The 25,862-nt window shown below is 40.5% G+C and overlaps 2 protein-coding genes across 15 annotated transcripts in view; both read right to left on the reverse strand.

The window, feature by feature from the left end:
* On the reverse strand, nt 1-25,296 carry PLSCR1 (phospholipid scramblase 1). Of its 7 annotated transcripts, XM_032119703.1 has the most exons (10): nt 11,314-11,438; nt 9,440-9,589; nt 8,725-8,756; nt 7,858-7,938; nt 6,174-6,331; nt 5,107-5,149; nt 3,814-4,034; nt 2,855-3,016; nt 1,649-1,810; nt 1-455 (listed from the first exon to the last, which is right to left on the reverse strand). In XM_032119703.1, the coding sequence occupies exons 3-10, from the start codon at nt 8,729-8,731 to the stop codon at nt 426-428; spliced, it is 864 nt and encodes a 287-aa protein (XP_031975594.1). In that variant the 5' UTR covers nt 8,732-8,756; nt 9,440-9,589; nt 11,314-11,438; the 3' UTR covers nt 1-425. The 7 variants fall into 7 exon arrangements, with proteins under 7 accessions (XP_031975594.1, XP_031975593.1, XP_031975595.1 ...); XM_032119702.1 differs by lacking the exons at nt 9,440-9,589; nt 11,314-11,438 and adding an exon at nt 25,214-25,274; XM_032119704.1 differs by lacking the exon at nt 9,440-9,589.
* LOC116448782 (phospholipid scramblase family member 5-like) overlaps nt 21,715-25,862 on the reverse strand; it is a 75,578-nt gene continuing 71,430 nt past the window's right edge. For 5 of the 8 annotated variants that reach the window (XM_032119712.1, XM_032119710.1, XM_032119711.1 and 2 more), the window contains one exon: nt 25,214-25,296. In XM_032119712.1, the coding sequence (XP_031975603.1) occupies nt 25,258-25,296 (39 nt within the window). In that variant the 3' untranslated portion in view covers nt 25,214-25,257. Of the gene's footprint in view, nt 25,140-25,213; nt 25,297-25,862 lie in introns of those variants that run through there. The other 3 variants (XM_032119713.1, XM_032119716.1, XM_032119715.1) reach the window with 3 other exon arrangements.

Raw genomic sequence — 25,862 nt, forward strand, 5'->3', positions numbered from 1 at the left:
TACCCAGGAAAACATCAGTATCTCTTTATTATGCTTAGGTTATTACTAATAGTGAATATAGAAGTAGTCCTCTTTTTTAGGAATCAAAGTATTATTATAGTAGCTACAAATAACTACTACCATTAGTTACTTTAAAATTACAGAGTTCTTGGGGAAAAAAAGGTTGCTATATATTTCTCTCAATCACACTATTGATTTATACAGATAAAGAGTCCTTATTTGAATACTACAAATTATTTCACCAGATTAAAAAAATCTAAAAAAGACCATAAAGCTTTTAGCTTATAGAAATGTAACTATAATATGCACATTTCTCTTATTCTTACTGGAGCTCTGCAATTCATTGGAAAGTTGGGAGATCCATGTTCTTCTTCCTTCTATATAGAACCTCTCGATTCCATGACCAAACTCCTGCTCACTGATGCTTAATTATAATGCTCAAAAAACATGAAGTCCTAAGGAGATAAAAAAAAAGCAAACAAAACAAATAATTCTTAAATGTGGTTCTTAGTTCAGAGATCCCCTGGCTGCACTGCAAGATGTACACCTTCCTCTAAGAAACCTCAGAGGGTGAGAATAAGGTACAGGCACATTTGCCATGCCCTCACCACCTGGATCTCTCAGAATGGGACACCCACAGAGACAGAAAGATGGTGAAAGACCAACATGGAAACTTTTAATTTATTACTAGCCAAAGCTGTGCTTCCTTTACTGAGGATTTCTGCCCTTTGTTCAATCTGACTCATTCCCTCTCATTTTACCTCAGACTGGAGTCCATCACAATAATGATTATTTTTAGTTTACAGGCGGGAGCTCCATTTCTGTGCCTGAAAGCCTGGGTTGCTCACACTTGCTAATGCTGCACTTGATACACTTGGTAGCACAGGAACACACACGCAGCTAAACAAAACCTTGTCCAGGCACAGGGCTGTCAGAGGCTGGTGAGACCTTTCCAATCTCAAGGTGCTTCACATGCCCCTTTCCTGCCCCTCTGCAGCCCAGCGAGCACAGAAGCAGAGCATGTTTTGAAAAGGTACCTTGATGCAGAATTGCACAGATAGGTGGAAACAGTGTTGCACACTGCTGTTAAAGAGGAAAGTGAGCTGCACTGCACTGCTGACAGCCTGAGTGCCGCTGAGAAGTGCTCTGACAAGTTCTTAGCCTCCACAGTAGTCCCTCCATTTAGAAATTACTGCTCTGAGAGCATTGATCCTGCTCACTCAGTGCTTCTCATGCTTCCAAGGACAGCCGGGAGGCAGTGGCTGCAGCATTCAGCTGTCCACCAGTCCAGCGGGCTGCTTAGGCTTTGGATGGGTCTCTTGACTACTGCTGAGCTGTATTTTTCTGGTTTCACATCCATAAACTTGCTTTCATCTGCTAATGAGTCTGTAAGAGGTCTTCCCTTTTCCCTTTTTCAGTCCCACCAAATATGAAACTTCTTAAATACAATTAGCGCTTTATATAGTCTAGAATAAGCTTACTGTCTAAAATAATTCTGTGTTGCCTTTTGTGGTCATTTTTACACACAGAAGTTCACAAGCTGTCACCCACTTGAAGGAACTCAAAACCGACTCCTTTACCAGCACAATTTAAACACATAGATGAAGAAGTTAGTTTATATTCATGTATTAGTGGATAAGTGACTTACAATAAGGAAGCAAGCACCAATCATGACAGCTTTCATTTTCACATCAAGGTCCATTGGGAATGAGATTCCAAAGTTATCTGTGTCTGTAAACATTTCCTGCACAAGCCCAGTCCACTGCTTAGAAATCTTCCCAACAGTACAAGTCTCATCCACAGACTTCACCTATAGGTTAACATAAAATTTTTAAAAAGCATCATCAAACCTGGCATTCATAATATTCCCAAATCCATTAAAAAGCTTCAGACTGTTATTTGAATTAATACAGTTATTGACTGCAAGGGTTTGCACCAAAAGGCAATCAGACTATCAGAAAGTCGGTCTTAAGTATTAGAGCCATGAACTTGATTCTGAACTGACTGGGAAGTTCAATTCCTTGATGGTGCTGGGATACAGCACCCACATGCACACAGTCTGCTGAAAGTGCTGTCTTTTGGGCAAGAGAGTGAATTAGTTTCTCCTGCCATGTATCAGGAGCTGCTCAAGTGAAAATTAAACAAATTACATTCTTCTGGTCAAAAGCAGAGATTAGCCCTGTGGCAACATTATGTTTTCTAAAGTTAGATCCAGTCTTCCGGGTCATGTGAAAGACTAGTTTCCAAAATAAATGATACAAATTTGCTGTAGTAACTATTTGCAACATCATTTTAAACATTAAATTGTAGCCTAGGATATCTTCTACATAATGTCCACAAAAACACTGTTGCATTAATCAATATTATTTTAAAAGGAAAGTTGTAACTCTTCAGTCATTCAACTCGGTATTTCAGGTCTAAATTATGTTAATTTACTAGTTCATCTAATGATTGTTAAATGATTAAAGAACTGGCTGTAGGAAGTCATTTTAATAAATACCTGATATAGCTGACTATATTTTTCTTAGAGCCTGGCGTAACAGATTCAAAAAGATTTTGCTGCTAAATATTTTAATTGCTTTAAATTAACAGGGAATTATTCTCAGTGATCACTGAGGAGTGGCTTTAACACATCATTTCTGGAAGTTTGTCTGGTTTATCTAGAGTAATTTAGGTATCTAGAGAAGTGATTTGATTACACCAGCATTAAAAGATGATGTAGCAATTACCTAATATACTTAACATTACTTAATATATACTATAGTTCAGCTGACAGGTAGTAAGTCAAGAAACAAGCTAATATCAAACTACTATCTGAAAACAGATACATGCAAACAATTTTTACATTGCCTACCTCAAAATTAACATCCTCACAACACCTGCACACAACACATGGGCCAGTAATTTTCAGTATATCCATTCTTTTCTCATCTTGAATGGTAAACTTTGGCAGGCAGACATGCCAGTTCTGGACAACATAACCAATTGTTTTTCCTGGAGGTGCCTGGACTTCCAGCTTCACAGGAAAAAGAAAATCTTCAAGTGAATGTTCATTCTTCCGTATGCTTTTGAAACAAAACCCACACCATACAAATGAAACACAGCTTATTTTTCTGCAACAGTTTGGCCTTTCAGTGCATTTTTCTGTGAGTGTTTTCAGAAGACTACACTCAGATTGCAGACCTCTTATTCAACTTTTGCCTTCAAGAAAACAGTAAGAGACTCCTCAGGCTGTGGAGCACACAAACTATGCATCTACAATATAAAGCTCAAAATTCAGTGAAAGAAAGGCAGTGAGCATCCCAAAAGCATTCGGTGAAGGCATTATGGAGTGCTGCTACTGCAAATGCCTCAGCAGGAGCTATGAGTAGTCTCAGAAGTTGCATCATTCCAGAATTAGGTTAATATGAAAAAAACCTCATGATCTCCTGTGTTGAATGTCACTATAGCTTTCAGAGCTGTAAAATGAAAACTCTAGCTGTTATTTTATGAAAACCGTTGCCTTACTCTTCCATACCAAGTCCATCTCCAGTGCAGATTTCAGCACCAGCCACAAGCTCTCTCACAGGCTGTTCAATCAGCTTTTTCATTACTGCAGTCAGAATTGGCCAGTGAGTCCAACTGTTGCAGCACACTTGCTTCTTCCTAGACCAAGGACCTCATCCACAAATCCCACAGATCTCTCTTCCCACACCTTACTGGAAAAACTTGACTCGCTTCACCTCACCTCCTGATTCAAGACAACCCCACCTTAAAACTGCACAGGAGGTCCCTGTCCCACGAGAAGGAAGGCAGTGAGAGGCAGCAACTCACCTCCTGTAAACAGCAGGGGCAGCAGCACATGGAACAGCGGAGAGGTCTCTGCAGCGTTATCACCTCGTGGCCCAGGTTGTCTGTAATCCGGATGGTGAAGGGCCGTGATGGCCCACAGCAATTCCTGGTAAGGCAGTCTGTGTCCTCTGCTGCAAAGTACACCCTTTGCCCCAGTGCATTCTTGAGTTCATATTTGTTGTTTACTTCAAGGCCAGTCACAACTGAAAAACAGGAAAAAACCTTCTAAATTCCTAGGAGTGTTTGATCAGACACTCCCTGCTAACTCTGCAGCTGTCCTTTGGGAAGACAAGCCTTGCTCAAAGTCTGTCAGAGGCAGCTGCTGGCAAGGGGAAATGACAGGAAAGGACTCTCAAGCAGTGAAGACTGATGGAGAAGTTCAGAGAGAAGAATCCATGACGAACAAGGACATGCAGAAAGAGCACAGAGATTCCCATTAGTCCCCAGTGTGCTGCCTGAGCAAGCACCACCATTACCAATAACACAGCAGGGAACATTCTCAGGGAAGAACTGAATGGATGTTAAAGAGAGTTGTGAATTTGGGGGTGAAGACAGAAAAGGGCACAAATACATTCAGAATAAGAAAGCCATGAAAAACCTTCTCAGGCAAGATTTACAGCAGCACACATCAAAAGCAACAACAGCCAGGACAGAAATTTTAATTGGTTTCTGTAACAAATGAAAGCGCTCTTTTAAATTTTAGAAAGAACTGAAAAGAAAAATGCAGCAGCAACATTAGGGGTCAGCTGGGATGTATGGTCCATTTTATTTCTTCTATTTGAAAGACACTGATAATATAAACTTGGATATTCTTAAAGCACAGGATGAGGGGAGCAGAAGAAAAGCTATTCAGTGTGCTAAAACAGCAGGATTGCCTGTAAACGGGATCAAAGCCACGTGCCAGTCCATGGAATTAGGTGGGATATGACAGGACAGAAAATAAGAACTTTAATAAGGAAGAGAGGAGAGTAGGAATCATAGTTAACAGGTAACATTGGAAATGTGTGACTTCATCCATAATTAGCTACGTATCAACTATAGCACCTATAACCAAGATTATTCAGTTGCATTGCTGTGTATCTTTTGGGATATAGAACCCATTGAAAATCTTCCCTTCTATTTTCTCCTTCCTCTCTTCCATGACTTCTGCAGGAATTGAGACAGGTAACAGAGGAAAGAAGGACAAAGGTGGTGACCACCTTAAAAACACAGCATCAAAGAAAGTCTAAACTTTATTGTTCTTGGGATTATTAGACTTAAATACTTTGTACTTACTCTCAAGAAGTTCAAGATGCTGATGAATTAAAACCTGGTCAATCTGCTCATGGTTGAAGAATTAAACAGAATAAACAGTTAACAAGTCGCAAGACAAAATGTACTTTTAAGAACTGCTGCTGTTTCATTTTAGGATAAAAATGTATTGATCAATACACTGTCCAGAGGCAGATTATCTACCAGTTAAGCTATGAAAATAGGTCACTCCCCTCCTGTCCTCTGCCAGTTTAGCAGAAGAGTGTTCCAGAGCACTGGAGCTGATGGGGGGAGCTGAACCCAAACTGGTCTGGTTACAAGTGCACAGGGCTAATGTTCACATGTTCCTTTCAGGACTCAGAGCCTGACAGAGCTCTGACATCATGTCCCAGAGCCTCCATACAGACAAAAGCACGAAATGGAGACATTTTAGAGCAGAAGCTCAGTTACTTCTCAGCTCTGAGGGAAATTCAGGGGGAAATCAGCCTCTCCTCACCAGTACTTCTTTTTTTCTTTTGCCTTTTTTTTTTTTTTCCAGCAGTTTGAAAAACTGGAAGCAATACATCAGTATTAATCTTTCCAGTGCTGAGATCAACCGTATTTTATGGTACAAAGACATATTCAGTAACGTGGAAACAATTCTTATTTTGCTATTAGCATTCTCTATGCTGTAAAAGTCTTACTTGCACCTCTACTAACAATATTGAGGTGTAAAGAAAGCATCATGTGGAAAATTAAGTGCCTCTAATGTACTACAGTTGACAATATTATAGGTATTTATTCTACACACCTTGACAAATGGCATTACATCTCACAAACAGTACTTTCAGAAATGGGAAGGATGTATGATAGCCCTGTGTCCCTCATCCTTTAGCATCCTATTTGGCAGGAAAGTACTCATGAACAAGTGCTACACCTGTAACAGGTATCTCTGCATTCAGATGTTATAAAAGGCTTCACTTAGCAGCCCACAAGCAGCAACCCTTGCAGCTGCAACACAGCCAGATGCTTTATTTAGCTATTTCATGGATGCAGGCCACTTCCCAGAGCAGAATACCTGATCTCTGGGGAAGGAGGAAGGGTGCAGGTACCTGTGTGAGGTATTCCAAGCCAGGAGGGCAGTTGGGAATAGAAGGAGGAATAGGCATCCAAAATGCCCTGTCCATGGTGGGCTGATTCTGGACAGGTGGAACAACAAATCCACCTGGGACTCCCATGGGCTGTGCCTGGAATCCATAGTTCCCTGCACCTGTGACATTTAGTACGGTAAGAGAGATATAGTTATGAAAGTTAGATATTGGAAAAGAATTGTCCCACAAATCTTCAAAAGAGTAATTTATTCACTGTTTGAACTATGGACATCCTTATCCCTTATATATTTCAGTTATGAATACAATAACTTTCAGGAAGGGAGTTACACTGCCATGAGAGGTTCTGATGCCTCAGACAAAACCAAACCAAATAAATAAATAAATGCATCATTCTTGAATACAGAAGAAATTTCATTCACACAAGAGAGTCAATTCAAAAAACAGAAATAAATAAATAAAGTGTATTTCTAACTAGAGAAGACAGAATACTTTAAATTACATGAAAAGCATTGACATTTACACAAGCTGTCAGTTGAGTAAATGAGGAATTTTAAGATAAAGTTTTCCTGGAATTATACCTTCTACTTTTGTGAAAGGAAATGTCCTTTTAGCAAAAGTCATCTATAGTTTTCAAACCAGATGACTTGTGGACCTACAGACCATACCAGCTCAGCACCAAATTTCACATCACATTACAACAAATGGACCACTGCACATGAAAGATCAGGCTGTAACCATAAGCAGGCCTGTACCTCAGGTCCTGTAAACAGCTGTGGCTTAAAACTCATAGGTGGCCACATCGCCCACCCCAGAGAAGAATCCACCCTTTGGGAATTCAAAATCACTTTTATGTCTGAGCACGGGCTTTGCACTCAATCTACCTACTGCTATTGTGTGCAAGTGCATGCACATACAATTACTCAAAGTAACAATGCTCCTGTGACCTCCATGGCACAAGCAATGAGTGCTCATTGCCCACTTTACTTACAAGTTTGCAAGTTTACTTTACAAACCTCAGAGTGCCTTGTGCCAAGATGCACAGGCCTTAACTTATGAACAGCGCAGTAACTTAGGCCAAACATTTTGCTTTTTACCTCTGACTTATGCTTTGAGCCTGATTTTTAGATATTTATTGTGATTTGGATCTTCAGAAAGCAGTCACTGCCAGAATGAGAGATGCTGTTCAGGAGTGCTGCACTTTGAAGTGGAGCAGGAAATGAGACAGGACAGAGCAAGTGAGGGAAAATGTAAGGTATGACCACCTGCAAAGTAAAGCAACAGAGCATGAAACAGGAAGAGAATACACACAGAACTGCAAGAGGAAAACAATTCTTTCTTCAGTTCTGGATTTCTAAAGAAAAATAAAGTGAAATACTGAAATAACATGATAATTAAAAAATCTGATCATCCGTAAAAACCTGCCACACATTACTTGCAATCAGTAACACCTCCTAGCAAACTCCCCACAGTGACCACCAAGGAACACCTGATATTTTTAACTCCTACCACTATTGGTACTGCTCAACATGGAGCACCCAAAAGGAAAGAAATTACTTTTCAGCAAAACAGGCATTAAAAGGAACTCTATAGAATTAATAGCAGAAAAGTAAATCAGAGATGATCCCCCTTGTACCACATATTCCCTGTGCTTATTTCCTAATGGTGTCACAGATCTGTAACCTACCTTCCCACCTACCTTGGTATGTCCCAGGGACCTGCTGTGGGGAGCCATAGGGCATTCCAGGTGCTGTGGCAGGTTGAGGTCCTGGAAGAATGGGACATACACACTGAGTATGGATCATTTCCTCCTACCCTGCGTGGAAGATCCCCAGCACTGCCTCCTTTTCCAGAGTACACACAGAACGAAACTAGAGAGCTGTTTTCTGTACAGCAAAAATATACATCAAGATCGTATTTATGAACAATGTATGTATTAAACATCAGTAAAACTTAATGGAGTTCTGGTCCTTAAAGCACAGAAAAAAGGCAGGTACTGCACAGGAGGTCATGAAGAGGTCACAGAATCATTCAGCTTGGAAAGGACGTCCTGAGATCATCTAGTCCAAGCCCTGCTCTAACAGGGTCAGTTCACTCTGCCTGGACCAAAGACGTCTTTGTTCATTGCTATGTAGGAAGAGGCTTGAATTCAAAGCATTGCCAGGAACTGACAGTCTGCCCTCCAGAACATGGCAATGAGCCATTCCCCTCTGTGTAAAACCTTTTCTCCCAACTTCTTTGACTAATGCCACACCAGCAGATGGAGAGGGTTATGGATTTAAAAACATTTACCAGCTTCAGTTTGTAAGCAGAAATAACATGAATTTCAATGTTACTAATTTAATTTTTTTACTGAACTTCAGAAATCAAGATCTGAAAATGTAAGCTCTATGTTTTGTAAAATATTCAATTTTAAAATGTAAATAATTTCAGCTTAAAACATTCATACATATTTCATATAATTAGAAGGTAAGCTAATAGCTAAGCTAATATTGCTTGAATATGCTGTCTTTGATGTTAGCAAAAGTTGACATTTTGGTTATATTTCACTCACCTTGCATTGTCGTAAATCTGCTTGTAGTTTTTCTGCAAAAGAACATTTTTATCTCATGATTTTTTAAATATATAATTTCACACAAGAGCTATTCAGTTCTCTATTATTGATAAAAGATATTTGCCTCTCCAAACTGTAGGGGAAAGCTAAATTACAAATACAAGGTAAAATAACCTTAAATATCTCAGCTTCCATCTAGGCTACGTCTCCACCACCACATAAGTCTGAATTTTCTATGCCTGCATTCATGCTTTAAGTATCCTGAAATCATCCTCAACTCAGAGGAAAGCATTGGGATGTGCAAGACTCCACTGCACAGCCATTCGGGAACATCCTGTAATTCAGATTAACAGTTTACTGCAGTAATTTAAGGGCAGCTGGTTCAGTGTATTGATGTTGACCACAAAACCTGCTCGGGTAAACCCTGGAGCAGCCATGTAGCCATGCTACCACCTACTCAGTTCTTTAAGCTATTCCACTTCTCTAGTGCTACTATTAAATATCACATATCCAGTTTTTGCCTTCACAGGATAACAAAGGATGGTTGCTGAAAGGAATTAACAAAAAAAAAAAAAAGAAAGAAAACAAACCTCAAACAACACAGCCCACCAAAAAAAAAAAAAAAAGGAACCCCCCCACCCCCCCCCCCAAAAAAAACCCCAAAAAACCCCAAAAAACAACCACCCACCACAAAACCAAAAAAACCCCAACTTACTGATACCAGCATAAACCTTGAGAGTTATTTCTTTCTCTGGGGTAAGGAGTGAAGTAAGACAACAGCAACAGATCCAAAACAGTCAGGAGATCCAAGAGTGAAAGTGTAAAAAAGAATGGTGTAGGCTCTCCTTTTTAAGAGTATTGAAAGCTTTAAAATAAAAAATAAACCTAGTTGTTCTTTAAAAATAATCCAGTTCAAGTTAAATTACCAATAGATTTTGTCTTTTATGATTCTTCTAACTACTTCAGTTCAGTGAAGATGGTTATTCAAAACTGGGAAGGGAAATGAAACTGAAAGCAATCCCTTCCTGTTTTTCACTCTTTGAGTAAAAGCAGGTCTCACAGGGTGATGTCTATGTTTCTGGGCTGTCATGGAACTAACTCACTCTCCAAATCCTACAGAACATCCTCTTTAAGAGCAGCTGGTTCAGTTGCTCTTAAACATTCCTTTTTTAATAGACATTTTCTTCTGCTTTACTAACTCTACTAATAAAATCACCATCCTTTTTCACATACTTTAATTGGATTCTGGTCATAGGGTAGTATGTAGAATGTAGTAGGGTAAAATGTAGTCCCTGTATGCAGGAATTACCACAAACTATAGAAGAATAAAAAATGTTAATTAAACTAGCAAAAGATCAGCTTATACTGTGAGATGTTCCAGCTACGTGAACTTCAGCAAAATACTGAGAATTACAACTAAGCCCTTTAATAAAGGGAGAGTAGAGACAGAACGATATGATTTATTTAAAAGAAAGGCTTTGTAGTAGTCCAGAATCTTCCATTGTCCCTAGAACCACACATACAAGCCTGTACAGTCTAGGATTTAGAAAGGGTTGATACGCTCTATGGTAAAAAAGCAATAAAGATTTTACAAAGTTCAGCCCTCATTTCATCCCTAGATAGTTCCTTTTTTTATGAATGTCCATGTTTCTTTTCAGTCACTCTCTCATTTTCAGAACTACGTAACACAGCTACATGTCCCTCACCCTGATGCATGTCACTAGATATCCTGCAAGTAAGTCAGACATGTCAAAATTATGTTAACTATAGAGCTTCTGCTTTTTATCAGAAAAACAGAATACTAGCGTGACAAGTAGTTTCATTTCTTATCCATCTCACTAAAGTGCCAAGAGCATATTAATGTAAGCCCCCCAGCACAAACATGCTTAGTGCCATATAAACAACAAGCCAGGCCCTTTCCAAGACATTGTAATATTAAAAAAACAAGAAACCAAATAGCCAGGAGGCATGCATTATTTCCCCTTTGTGGCTTTTTCTTTTTTGACGTTGCATTATATTAGACTATTCAGCCACTGGATTTTAACCTTGACTGCTGGAGAAACAGTATGCTTAAAGATCAACTAGTTGATCTAATTAAACAGTTTATTATTGTCTAATGTTAACAAAACATTATTCAGAGAAGGATTTTTTTTTTTTTTTTTTTTTTTTTTTTTTTTTTGTTCTGATGCAGTAGGGTACCCTGTCCCCTTATACTGCCTTTTCTCCTGAGACGTGGGAGTGCCAGCACCTGGCAGCCGCACAGCCAGGTCACACGCAGAGTATCAGCCTCGCTCAGACGAGGGGACATCAGCGCTAATGCCGCTCTGCTCTGCTGGGGACAGGACCGCGGCTGCCAGAACCAACCTGCGGCGGCTGCCGCCTCCCTCCTCCAGCGGGGCTCTCCCGGGACAGCCCGGCCATCAGCACCTCCCCTTAATCCACTCTCTGCAAGCGAGTTATTTCTCTAAAGAGATATATTCTAACTTAACCCGCACTCCCCACCCGGAAAACGTGGGGCTTCTCCTCGTCAGGCCCCTGCCACAGCCCTGCCGGTCATTAGGCACCCCTGTGAGGAAAACGCCGGGATACCTGACAGCACCGCCTGGAAGGAATCCTGGTCGTTAAGGACGCTTAAAGCCCCAGCAGCCGCATGTGCCGTTCCCAAGCCGCGGCTCCGCTGTACCCGTGCCCCCACCGTGCCCGTGCCCCCACCGTGCCCGTGCCCCCACCGTGCCCGTACCCGTACCCGTACCCGTGCCCCGCCGTGCCCGTGCCCCGCCGTACCCGTGCCCCCGCCGTACCCGTACCCCGCCGTGCCCGTACCCGTGCCCCGCCGTGCCCATACCCGTACCCGTACCCCGCCGTGCCCGTACCCGTACCCGTGCCCCGCCGTACCCGTGCCCCACCGTGCCCGTACCCGTGCCCCGCCGTGCCCGTACCCGTGCCCCGCCGTGCCCGTGCCCCGCCGTGCCCGTACCCGTGCCCCGCCGTACCCGTGCCCCGCCGTGCCCGTGCCCCCGCCGTACCCGTGCCCCGCCGTGCCCGTGCCCCACCGTACCCGTGCCCCACCGTACCCGTGCCCCGCCGTGCCCTTCGGGAACACCCAGCGCTGCGGGGCGCGGAGCGAGAGCAGGGCGGGGCTGCGGGCAGGAAACTACTGCTGCCAGCCCTGCCGAGAAACACCGGCATTTCCAAAGCTTTGCTCTTCGTGACATTTACCTTTTCCATTTCATCCATGCCCATTCAGTTCTTTTTAAATTAATTAATTAATTAATTAATTTCTACTTTTTAGTTACAGGCCATCAGGTTACACTCAGGTGATAACGCCAAGTTCTATGTCCACCCTGAAAGGAGAATAAATGTATTTGGAACAATTTTACCTTGCTTGTAAAGGCAGGACCTCAGGGGAAGTAATATATTTACATGGACTCCGTAGTTACAGGAACAAGAAAATACAATACTGAATTGTTTGGGAAACAAAAGACTTGGAGCCAGTTGGCTCACTCCCTGATTAACAGCTCTCATGAACAGATCTTCTGCACCCTCTTCTGTACATTCACATACATCAGACTCGAGCTGCTGGTGTCCACGTATGCCTCTTCAAAGGAAACTGTATTTCATTTAAATCACACAAATCTGATCACAGTAACTGGGTGCATGCACGAAAACCAAGACTGGGGACTCAATCTGAATCCTTAACAAAGAGAACAAATTAAGCGCAAGTCACCTTGTAGCTTTACATACTTTGTAGTCTTTGTCTTCTACCTCCCAAAATAAGCTCTCCATTTCAATACTGAATTTTCCATAAACAAAACCAAACCAAAAAAACCCCACACTATTATTCTAGCCCTGCACTGGATTTCACCTAAACACCAGATAGGAGAGGGATTTGGGGATTTTATTTTGCTTGTTTCCTCAGGTACAGAAGAATCTAATCTAAAGCTGACTAGCATTTTCCCACACATCTGCACTGAATCCACTAAGAGGATTAGTAACAGACACCAAGAAACAGGTTTTAAACATCTCTTAAGAAACAGGTATAGAATTTTTTGACATGGTTGGGAAATTAGAAATACATGGCAGTTTTTGATACCACCCTTCTTTTTTAAAGCAATATAGCATAGTTATATTTAGCTTGGTTCAGACTCATACACTGAAATTCAAATTGTATTGCCCAGAAAACATGACTTTTTGACATAGGGACGCATGTTAGTTCTTAGATTAGAATATCATTGTCCTATCAAAGAGAACAAAGATAGCAGCATATCTCTTCCTTTCAGGCATCTATCAGTAGAAAAAAAAAACTCAATTCACCTGCAGTGGTAGAAAAAAAAGATGCTGTGATTCACAAAATACTAAGTAATTTATCAGTCTTGCCCATATCAAATAATGTTCCAGTTCTTTTCTTGTCCAGCTAGGATCACTGATGTTGTAACTGACAGTCAGTGCTTTTCTGTTAGATCAGGGGGTTGAAATGGTCAATACCTTTTTATTTTCTCCAGTGAGCAGATTTAACCAGCAGGGGAATGCCTAAAACATTTAGAAAAGAAGTTGGAATTGTTTCAAGAGAAATAAGAAAATGATCATGCTCTTAGAATTTATTCTTTTAAGCCCATTTACCTGAAAAGAAACATTAATTGTAGATTCTTGACCCCATTTTCTAGGTATGTTGCTTATGGTCTGTATATTCAGAACATTACTTTCCACTGCTTTAACTTCTCATGCTCCTGACATTGACTCCTCATCTGATCCTGTGGAGCCCAATACCAGAAGTGGGACCAGTTCCTCCACCAGCTTCTCACACAGAGGTGTCCAGTAACCTGGAGCTGACAAAAGCAGCTCTCATCTTCCTTGCTAACATCACCTCACCAGCTCCTTTTCCCTCAGTGCTCAGGCAGTACATCTGTGTGAGGGGACATGGGAGGAAGTTCACTCAGGGCTGTATATGAGAGCAAACAGCCTTTGTGCACCTCAAACTCTGTTTAACCGCATTTAACCTCAGGAACGGCACTGTTTGCACTACTAAAGGAAATAAAAGTGGTTACTGGGGGGGTTGCTTTCTGTGCCTGTGGACACAATCCCACAAAAGACTCTCTTCTCCAGTGTTTGTGATCTGGAAAGCAAACCTGGAACAGCAAGCAGACATGGGAGATGCAGAGAAAGATAAGCTGAGAGTAGTTGTTGTCTTAATAGAAAAGACATAGGATGTGAGGTTTGAGGCACAAACTTGAGGGGGCTACCAGGAAATAAATTAAAAGAAAGAACAAAAGAAAAAGGAGGAACAGAGAAAGAAAGAAGGAACAAAGGAAAAGAAGACTCCTCCTGTGGCAGGGCAGGAAAAACTCCTCAGCTGCACCAGCTGGAGCCCCAGCCATGGGGTACAGGTTTTTATCTGGTGTTTCCCATCCTTCACTTGTGCACATTTTGGGAAAAACTTTAATTGTAACAAATAGTGCTCAAGTCTTGGGAATTCCTTTAGCTGACAGTACTTAGTCCTGTATTGATGTGTGCAAGTGGTTATCCTAGCCTTAAAGACTGTGGGCCTCAGCAATGCTGCTGAGGTGATTTAAATACACAGAAGATTCAGCAGAACATTTAGCATGTATGCATGAGTTTGGGGAAAGGTAACGAGTCTGAAGTAGTTACACAGATTTAAACTCATCTGTTCTCTAGCTGCAGTGCATGCACTAGGCAGAGAGATCCCTCATGCCCTATGCTGCAAATAAAAGTGATTCCACTTTCTAATACTGAAATTACAGCATTTGTTTTACTCCGGACTTTTGATGACAAAGTGATAATTACCTGATACAATTTTAACAATATTTAGAACTTGCTTGGAGAGTTGAGATTTTAAAAGACTGCCCCCAACCTAACTATTCAAATTTAAGGAATCTTATCCAGAATAATTTCCTTTTTTTTGCATTTATACTATGTCATACCCAAACTAGTAGTGGTTTTGAAAGCAGATAGGCAAATAACCTAATGTTCCAATATGCAAAATCTACATTTTAATACAGCATGATGAGTCTAGTATGAGCCCACCACCAGTGTGACAGACATAATGTACATGCAGTAAAAGGCAGTTTAAATCCAAACATTTTAAAAAGTAGATAAATTGCTATTCTTAGTATTAGCATTATTTCTTTGATGTGGAACTAGGGCAAATGGATTCCATCCTGCTAGCATTTGACAGGCACCCTGAGCCTCAGTGTAGCTCTCATTTTGTTGTGGTAGTTAGGCCTTCACTAATTTAATAAAATATGTATTTATGAAGCCAGAAGAAGCAGCTAACACATCATCTCTGTATTAAAGATTTGTAATTTTGTAATTGTAAAATTGTAAATTGTAAACAGTACTGTTCACATATTTGATTTCATTTAACAATATCAAATCAGTCATCAAGCCTGCAGTCTAACAAATGAGGTTTAGGTTCTCCTTTGAGAGGGAAACCAGGTGAACATGGGTTTAATGTTGTAATGTCCTAGCTAATTCAGCATCCAGATAGCAGCAGTGGACAGTTAAGAGTTCCAAACCACATAAAGTAGCATTCCTTATATTTTTACATATCCTGAGGAGCAACATGTCCCCCTGGGCTGTCACTAACAATCATGATAATCACTTACAGAAGAAAAGCAATTCATGCAGAGAGCTGTCAGCCATCACCATCAGTCTTTCCTCAAGAACACAAGGGGAAAACAACTGAACAACAATGGAAGCCATACCCCACATTTGGTTTTGCTACTAAATGTCTTTGTGCCAAAGGAGTTTCTTTCTCAGACTGAGGAGGCTAAATAAAGTTTTACGGCTGCCAGTCATACAAGGTTTTGAATGTCAGCACTGTAGATGAACTGCCATAAGCCACTTTGCAGTCAGAAAATGGGATATTGGGAGGAAAAGAACAAGTTGACATAAAGAAACAGCCCATTACAGTTTCCAGAATTTAGGATTAACAGTGGTACCAACAGTTTAAAATGCAGCTTGTACAAATCCTGTTTTCTGCTAAAGGGATATTGCTACTCCAAATAGATACTTACAGGGAATATTTTCCTAGGCATGACTTGTTCCTAAAACGTATAAATAATACCGGCATAATTAATGAAATACACCAAAAAATCAAGTCAGGACAATTCCACCCCAGCCAGACATCCAGCTCTGTATGTCAAGGCTGGCACTCTGAATTCCCAGGCTGCTCAGTTATCTGTGTTTGGGTTTTTTTTGGGGGGGAAGGAGGGGTTTGAAGGTTTTTGCAAAGCCAAGTTTTTTCATTTAAGCACTGTTGCAGGTGACACTGAATCATACAGCAGCAGTGATGTGCTAGTGGTCCTTGAACTCTCCCTGCCTCCCTTTCTCCAGTGCCTCTTCTCACAAGCACATTCCGTGTGTGGGTGGGGTTCACTGGCCAAACTTCTCTAGAGCCAATATTGCTGCACCACTGTAGACCTGGAATCATATGAAGCAGTTGTATCAGGACACCACGGGCCTCGAGGTGACATTCCCCTTTGAAAACGTACATAAAACAAGGAAGCCTGGAAGCAGCAGCCCTTTGCCGTGGTGCACAGGATACCTCTGACTCCAGGGCAAGAGTCCCCCTCTGCTCCCTTTGCCCACTGTCTGTAGCCCCTCCTCACCAGACGCACCTCTCTGAGCACAGCAAAGAATGTAACGCAGCACCCAGGCCCACACCTGCTTTCATTTAGGGTATCGTAATCTTTTGGACACTAGCATTGCATTTGAATTCAGCAGCATGAAAAAATGCCTCTTAAACTTATGTTCTTGATTAGGCACCCTTGGTTTGTCTGGGAGCTGCTGATAAAGGAGAAGCTGCGTTTCATTGTGCTGTGATATACACTGGCACTTCTTTTATCAACATTAGGACAAATAGAGCAATACCGATACACAGAACCAGGCTGAGGAGAGGATGTTATTAAAACCAATGAAGTCCAAGTTAATGCATTTCATAACAGACTCGTCTGATAAAAATGTACTGGGACCTTGAGGCTTCCGTTAATTAAGAAGATAATTAAAAACTTGTAAATGTAGAAGGACTACTAGATCTGCAAGAGTTTATGAGGTGAATTTATAGCTCAATTAAGAATGAAAACTGAAGAAGCCCAACACCAGGCACTGCTTCTCACAAAGACAGCTGGGGGATTTGGGGAGGTTTGGAAGTTGGAGAGGAGAAAACACTGGAAAAGGAAAGTATTTTCATCAGATATAAACCCTGTTCTCTATTAAGACCTAGTCACCAATGTCAGGTACTGTAAACTCTTACCTAATACTGATCACCTGGGATGTGGAATAATCACATATGAAGAAATTGCTCATCAAAGCAATGGCCTCACGCTCAGGCCAGGGCCATTTCCCAGAAATCCTTAGCACAGCTTTCAGGAGGTTCACATTTAGTCCTATTATTTCCTAAATCAAGTTTTACAGATTTGTTACTCCCAGCCCAGAAGGTTTTTCTCCCTGGTTGCTGTATCATGTGGTATTATAAATTGTACTTCCCATCTGAGTCAATTTTTTAGCGTAATTGAGCTGCTGGTTGTTACTGATAAGGTTGTTACAGATGCCCTCTCCTCTCTTCCCCTCTCCCCTTAACCATGTCTCTGCTGGCACAGCAGCAGCAGGATGCATCCACGCTGCCTGTGCTGATGGGAACTCCCGGCCAGGCTGCAGTTTCCCTTCCAGCTGTGACAGGTTTGCCATGTGCTGCCAGAGGACACCGTCCCATGGACACACTCCAGGAGCCAGCCCTGCTCAGATACTCCTGCACTGCTGCAGGACCAAGTTTTGTGACCATGGCCCCCTGATCCTGAGAGGTCCAACATCCTGCACTTGCAGCTTCTCCAAGTTGGATGGGGTAAGGTGGCTGACAACGTCTATGCAGGGATGCTCCGCAAGTTTCTGGAACCAGTATGTTCCTGAAGCAGGTTTTCAAAATTGAAGTAAAAGTCTTTTTCACACTGGTATTTACAATTATTCTATGTGATTCTCTTTCAGTGATCTTTCCCAGAATTTCAGGGCATGTGATTTCTTCCCAATTAGATCTATATTAGCATTATTCAGTTTTCTATGGCTTCAGAACACGTTTTACAACATTTCTAGTTATTCTCTGTGAACTAATAATATAAAATACTTGCTGTTAAAGTTGCCTACAATTACACTGGACTCATCTGACAGAAGGCCTTATGACCAGATCCAAAACCTAAGGTTTGTTTTATCAGGCTTTCAATGAAGCCCTGGGGTTTTAGTGCTTCACTGAGGTGCTGGAACTCTAAACCCTACTACATCAGCCAAGACTGCACTTAAGATGACATTGCTTCATAAATGAGACACTGAACAAAACTATTTACAAAATTTAATATCTGGGGATGGTATGGGAAGAGAGAGGAATCTGACACTTCTAGAATTTTTTTTTTTACTACATCTGCAATGATATATGTGCTTCAGGAAAGACTTCTACATCTTTTTTTTTGTAATTGTTTGAGATTAAAAAGTTCACCAAGAAAGCTAACACATATTTGTAGTAATAAATATATATGGGGCTAAGTACATCAATGCTGCATGAGGCATTTTGCATCTCTGCAGATTTTCTTACACTTTTTTTTCTCTCAATCATCTCTTATCAGTGATATTCCTGAAGTACAAGAAAAAAGAACATTAAAGCTTGAACAGATCAGCAATGCAGTAAAGAATTATGACTTCACCAAGCAGGTGCTTATTTTGTAGCAAAGATCCATTGCTCTTTTCCACTGAGAATATATTTTTAAAGACCATATTAGACTTCACATCTGATTGAAAACATTCATTTACTCTTAGAAATATCTTATTCTCTCCGTGTCCTCCTCCACCCCATGCTAATTTTGTTCCTATACTCTTTCCTTAGCTCATGTTACCCTGATTTTGCAGGGATTTGTTTCCATCAGACTCTTCCCAAGCTCCATAACCATTTATCCCTTCCCTTTTGACAGGGGCAAGGGTCTGACCCAGCGTGTGACAGTTCAACTAAAACCTCATGTTCAATGATACCACTCAAACACCGTACTGGCAAGAGAGAACTGCAGAAGACCACAGTAGTTGAAATAAACCATTTTATGGGACTGTTTCAAATGAGCATGTCAGTCAGGTCATGCATGTATCTTTTTTATGCCCCAGCCATATAACCACACTTCTCTAAGACAACAGCAGGTTGTATGGAAGTCCAAAGCATAAACTTATTGGAGGAGGTAAGTTCATCTGTTGAAAAAACACAAACCATGAACAAAACACCTGGTCCCACTGGTTCCAATCACTGCAGCTAAAAGCAGTTTCACCTTACTGAAGTTTTTGTGGCTCACATGCACGTGCTTTATTTAGGTGCTACACCTGCTGGCACAGATGATCTTGGCGTATCACTTGGTGTTTCTGTGTTCTTACTAAGCAAAGTATTTGCCAAAGGCGTGCTGCCTGTTTGCACAAGGGCTTCTCTCTACAGTCCTGCCTAGATTTAGTGTCCCATCCTTATTATATTGCCCTGAAACTTTCACATCATCTCACTCACTGTTCGCAGTTATTGAGCAAAGCACAAAGTAAATGCAACCAACCATTAGCCTGGTCCAAAATTCACCCAAGATTCCACAAGCAAACCATAAATGACTAAGAAAAGACTTATGAAGCAATACTGGATCTTGACACGTGGACTGTGATATTTCCTTTAGGGCTTTGGGTAACATGTTCTAGTGAAAAGTGTCCCTGTCCATGGCAGGGAGGTGGAACTAAGTGATATTTAAGGTCTCTTCCAATCCAGACCATTCTGTGATCTGAAAAGGTGAAAAGGTGGGGGGGGGGGGGGGGGGGGGGAGAGCGGGGGGAGGAGGCAGAAAGAGAAAATGCCCAGGGTCATTTCTAGATAGAAACAGGTATTTCTCAATAGAGCAATGTCTGCAACAGAAGCTTGCAGGACTTTTTGTGATTTTGTTGTTGTTTTGTATAGGTTTTTCTAATACAAAACATCACCAATGTAAATAGAGCACTTACCTAATGCGACTGGAACAGACAAAAACAAGTCCTTCAAATGAGTATCTTAAAGTGCAAAAGCACATCAAGTTAATCAGTCCTGATGAAATAACTTTCAGGTAATTTTCCCTTCAATACTCACCCAGATGTCAGAATATAAACATTTTTACACATACTATGAATGGCCTACAGAAACTTAAACATGGAAAATTTGTCACGTGAGCTTCTGTGTTTTCCAGTCTAACATATCTAAAGTGCAACTTCCCTTGTAGGGGACGGAGAAGAGCACTAATCTGTCAGCATTTACTCTGACTTTAGATAAACAAGCAGCAGAATTATTAAGGTTGCTCAAGTAAGTGGGGATTTTCCTCCCAATTACAATTTTATGTGAGAACTTGTATGTCTTACCAACTTCTTTTACTACACAGTTTTTCAAGGATTAAACCTGCAAGGTGCTGGGCTGTTTAGAAATAAGAGCCCATGAAGTGCTCACTTAGCTTTAAGCACTTCTGCAGTCTGCATGCTTATCTGCTTGCCAATACCCAGATTTAAGGATATTCTGGCCAGAGACCACATAATAAGAAATACACAAAACTGAACCTGCAGCCTCAGAAAGCATTGAAGTTAGATCTATATAAGATTGCTCCACTTATTTATTCCTCATGAAGCATGATACTAAATGAAAGATAGATTTACTCCATGTAACACAGCAAATAAACTTATGCCAAAATCAAGACTGACAAAGCAGCTTTGTGAGTAGCTGTGCTGCAGTTTTGTACCCAGTTGCAGGACTCCACACTGGAAACAGAGCCCACCAACATGGACCTCAGTGTGTGTCTCCATGGTCTATGAGACCTGATGTTGGGTGTATTGTGTACTCCCCTGTACATTAATACAGTAAACTTTCAGGTAGGTCTGCCGGGTATGAGCACAAGAGGTCAGGCCTCTGAGTCCTACTGCAATGCTGTAGTAACTATGTTTACGCTTCCTTTCCAGAAGAAAATTAAAGTGAGAAGAGAGGTGAGAAGTCTCTGTACTGTTTTTGCAAAGAGAGACCGGGATAAGACCTAATTGCGAACTGAGATCAATTTTCAACATTGATCTTTTGTGCTTTTGCAAGAATACTAAGAAATACATAAGAAAGCAGAAAGCTGTATCTGTCCTGGGTTGTCTCATTCAAAAAGTAATTATTATTACCTTCAAGATTATTTTGTTCACTTCACTTCAGAGGACTGAAGTAGTAAAATGCTGACAAATCATGGATAAGATGTTGTCTTGTGGCAAGGACTAAGAGAATTCTTGAATTATGATTTCACGTTAAGTAAGCTATTCCTAAGTGAGATGAAGTTTAGAAAAAGATCTAGGATTTTAGAAAAAAAAAACACATAACCCACAAAGAAACCCAAATCTCCTTTCAGAGTATATGGGGTAATTTTCCCTAACGAGCTGAAGTGGTTTTTGCCTCCTAAGGGAGACATTTTAAGTCAAGAAAAAAGCACATCAAAACACCTGAAGTTGATCTTTGAATTAAACTAGGATTTATGATTCTAACATAGAACATACCATTCTAATTGAAAAGAAATCAATACAACTAAGATGAGCATCAGGAGGAGGAAATTTCATCTTTTTTTTTCTAAACAGTTTCACTCAGACAACACTATTAGAAAATGTGCATTTTGGATCATTTCCTAATCCTAAAACAAATAACCAAATTGACACAAAAAGAGTTTTTCAATACACACAGCAAAGTCTACAAAGAGAAATACCCTTTTTCATTCACCAAATTATCAGACAACCAAACAATCTCAGAACTTACAGAGACTGTGTCTTCACTCTTACAGGAAGTGTCTGATCTTCCCACGGACAAACCAGCTCCTCCCCACATGCTGGTGTCACCTGGGTTTGTGGCACTACAGGGGATTTCCATCTCTCTGCCCCAGTACAGCACATAGTGATAGACCATCATTACATGACCTTTTTCCCACAGAAACCTACATTTCTACGGACACCAGTACACAGCAATCTCCTTTACACATGGCACTTTATGTTTCTGCAGAAGGTGAGAAGTGTCCTGGAGCTGGGGCTACTCCTTTGTCCACCTGCAGAAGCTGGAGAGATGCTTCAGGTGCAAAAAGTAGGCTGGGTGATGACCAGAGGAGCTCACTTTGTGGTAGATTGTATTCTGCCCATGCTCTGACCGGATCTCATGAAACAACCAGTAATTCAGCTGTGAATACAGGCAATAAACATAACCCAGTATCATATGACAGAGGTTTAATATCAGACACAGAAAATAAAGTCCTTCAGTTAAGAGTAGAATTTAATTAGAGGTTAAAGGTATGTTCAACTTTAATCAGCGTCCTGGGTATAGCTTATGATGTGTGCAAAGGTAAATATAATGAGCTGTTGCTGCCATCTACTGAACACAAGGAGTGTGAACTACACAGATTCACAGTTTGGCTACTGATCAAAAATATTTGCTTGGCCGCATTAAGTAAAATTTCTGTTTCATTAGAGCAATCATGTTTCTTTCTAGATGATATCCAGGACATGAATTTGCTTCAGAAAATACCTGTAACCCTTTGGGGGATTCTGAATTCTTCTTTGGAGACCCACTCCTAGCCCATGGGGGAACCGTGAAAGGTGAGCATATATAGCTCCCATAACATGAAACACATTGCTATTAACAAGAAAGGGTTAAATTAGAGCTGCAGGTTGTTAAGATCTTAGAACACACTGGCTCTTCTATAGCAATATCATCCAGAACTCCATGAACTCTGCTGAGAATGGATACTTGCCCTTGTGTGGCAGCCGTGGTTTAGATGAAGAACCTCCCAGCTGGAAAAGTGCTGGCACTGGTCTTGGGGTGACTTTATGATGTGTATCCCCTATCGCTGCTCCCTGCCCAGAAATTAATTTCCAAATTTGCCCAAACCAGCACAGCACTGAATTTCTACTGGAAATTCAGGATGCTGAAGGGTGGAACAGAGGTAAGCACACTGCCGAGGGAGTTCTAAGCAGCAAGAGTCATCCCAGCTCCACTCCTTGTTTTATCCAAGGGATAACCCTGTTCTTGTATGTCCCAGAAGCTGCCTCTCAGTGTAAACAGAGGCATTCAAATATACTCACACACATACACATTTTACAGCAAAAAACCTTGTATTAACACACAAAACAGCAACAAAGACACTAAGTGTGAGGAATCCAGTATTATCATCTGGCTGCAATTCATTAAAAAAATATATGCACATATTGCTTACCTACAAGGTATATACATAGACACTCACAGCCAAATTCAGCCCTGCAGGTAAATAAAACCTTATTTTGTGTTGACTTCAATGAGGTCGGACGCATTTGCTTCAGAGAGGTCTTTGGCTTTTAAAGGGCCACAAGAAGACTGGAAATTGCAGAAGAGAAGTGGGAGATAGGTGGGGATCCTGCTGATCTTACAGGCACTGAATACAGTCAAGCATTCAGACACACACAGCTCAACAACAGTGCACAAGAGCCAAGATAATGGGCTACAATAACAGTGACTGCTGTCTAAGATGGCAAAGGGATTTAAAGAAAAAAAAAAAAAAGTCTGGCTCTTTTACTGAGTCTACAGTCAGGAGTACAGGAGCTGAGTTTAACAGAACGACACCAGTGTGAGATCAGCGAGAACAGCAAAAAGTATCCTGTATTCCTCTGCAAATTCCTGAATTTCCACACGAGGGAGCTTCTTGCCCACGAAGCTCACAGGGTGCTTCCTCCTGGGAAAGGTGGCAGCAGTGGCTCTCTGCGAGCTCCCAACTCGTGCAGCCTGATTGCACTGCTGCGAGTCACAGCGAGAGCCAGTAGTGAAATGGTTAACAGATAATGATGATTGTCAGAGCTTGTTAACCACAATTATTTTCAAGACATATGTAAATCTGTATAAATACCTAAGTGTGGTATATAATCTAAAACATACTGTTTAAATCTACAAGCATTCCTGAGTTAATTTCACTATGGGAACGTTAGTTGCAACTTCCTGACTTCACTGTGTTTGAATTCATATCCACGAACATTAATTTAAAATTAGTCTAAATATTTGTTGAGAATTAATCACCTGATAAATTTAGCTCTTTTTCATTTTTATGAATTATTCATTATCTCCTCTCTTTCCGTTGATGTGTTGGTTGTTTGCAAGAACTGAATTACTGGTTGACAGTAAAAAAAAAAAAAAAAATCTCCAGCATTTTTAGTGATTTGAAAAATGTTCCCCTTAGAAACTTGACTGGCAACTATGAGAGCAATTTGGTTTGCCACCAATATTTTATGGTACTGGTTTGCTTTTTGAAGGACCTGCTGAAGTTTTTGAGAGGCATAAGCAAGTTCATAGAGCAAACACTTTGCAAAAACAGCAAAAAAACCTGGTTTTGTCCTGCATATATACAGTTCCTACGAAGGAAGTTTGTATTAGCGAAAGCCTGTTTGTGGGAATGTTTGGGAACAGTATGATGACGTGTGACCGCAGGAATGAACAGCTGTGTAAAACTGCTGAACTACAAAAAGCTCCTTCTGCGCAGTCATCATAGAAAATACTTGAGCTTGCCAAAGGAAAAGAGTAATTCTGTTCTAGGATGGCCATTAGCAAGTCTGAATGAAAAATTATCAGCCACCAGATATTACAAAGAGGAACAAACCTTTCAAGGAAAGCCTTGAGTAGATGGCAGCGAAGATCCTTAACACTGCATAGTACAAAGGGAAGTGATTTGTGAGCCCCTAGCATACAGAGGACAATTTCTCAAACTTTATCTATGGCCTGCCTTTAGTGGAAATAGTGGAATACCAGATTTTCTGAATAAAGCTTACCTTCCCAAGTCTAGGGCTGGAAGCTGAATTTCTGGCTGCCACTCATTAAAACAATCTTTGTCACAAAATTAATTTACTAGCAAATGTAACTTCCCTTCTTCCACTCAGTGAAACAGGTAACATCTTGACCTTCCCATTGGGTATGTCTTTATATTTGCTACTTTCAGTATCAGTTTGCTACTGTTAATTAAATAACAAATCAGAAAATTACTTCTAAAATTATAAAAAAGCAAAACCCCCAGAACACACCCTCATGTGGTTAGTAGCTGGTACCAGCACTTGCAAAACATCAAAGGCTTCTCTAAACATAGACTTTCATCAGTGATGCTGCAAGCCTTCATCTAATCTTTCATGATTTCCCATGCAGGAACATCAAAAGAGAAAGAAGAGAATAGCACTGTTCCAAAGCAATGGTGCTCTGTGTGAAAATTATGTGTTAAGCTACAGCACATATAAAATGTAAGTGGGAAATTATTATTTACATGAGACATATTTTAATAAACATAATCATTAGCTCCCTGTCTTTTCCTATAAGGAACAAGGATTTTTGCAGTTCAAAATCATGTCCAAAGCTCAAGTGATTTCTGGAAGAAAATGAAAAAGAATTAGAAATGTGTAAGTCTTCAAAGCAAGAAGATCAATTTATGTTCATTTTTACCTACTGAAACACATTCTGCATATTTCATTGTTTCTGTCATCTTGTTATAATCCATCCAAAGAGTTTTCAAAGAACATTAAGTCCTACAAATAAACAAACTGTGAATTAGATATGGAAGGCACAAAAATGCAACAATTACTATCAAAAGTCTTACTTGTAGGCTTTTGTTACATTAAGTAATTATATTAGTCAATCACTTTTTATCACTGCCTCTGAGAAACAGGAGTTTTGGAGGGGACAATCCAAAAATCTTAACTGTCATTTCTATTCTACTAAAAGCAAAATTTCTGAATTGTTGATGGAATTTTGAAGCAAACACTTTCCAGTGAATAATTTAAACAGTATTGTAATTTTGGTTTATATTCTCTGATGTAAGTATCACAGATTATTTTGAAACCACTTCATGTTAACACAGTTACACTGGCAAAAGAACTACACAGCAAATATCAATTTCTAATTCTAGAAAACATGCAACTTAACTTAACCCCTAGCACTGACTATTCTCCTTCTCATATAATTCTTACGATTATCTTCATGAGAGAATTTTTGTAGGAATTTTTATATGACCTGAAGGTCTTACATGCAATACTCAACAGAACTATTGAATTGGTTTGAAATTACCATTAGAAACAACATAACTTTTTTTTTT

The sequence above is a fragment of the Corvus moneduloides genome, chromosome 10 (genome assembly GCF_009650955.1).
Source record: "Corvus moneduloides isolate bCorMon1 chromosome 10, bCorMon1.pri, whole genome shotgun sequence".
NCBI lineage: Eukaryota > Metazoa > Chordata > Aves > Passeriformes > Corvidae > Corvus > Corvus moneduloides.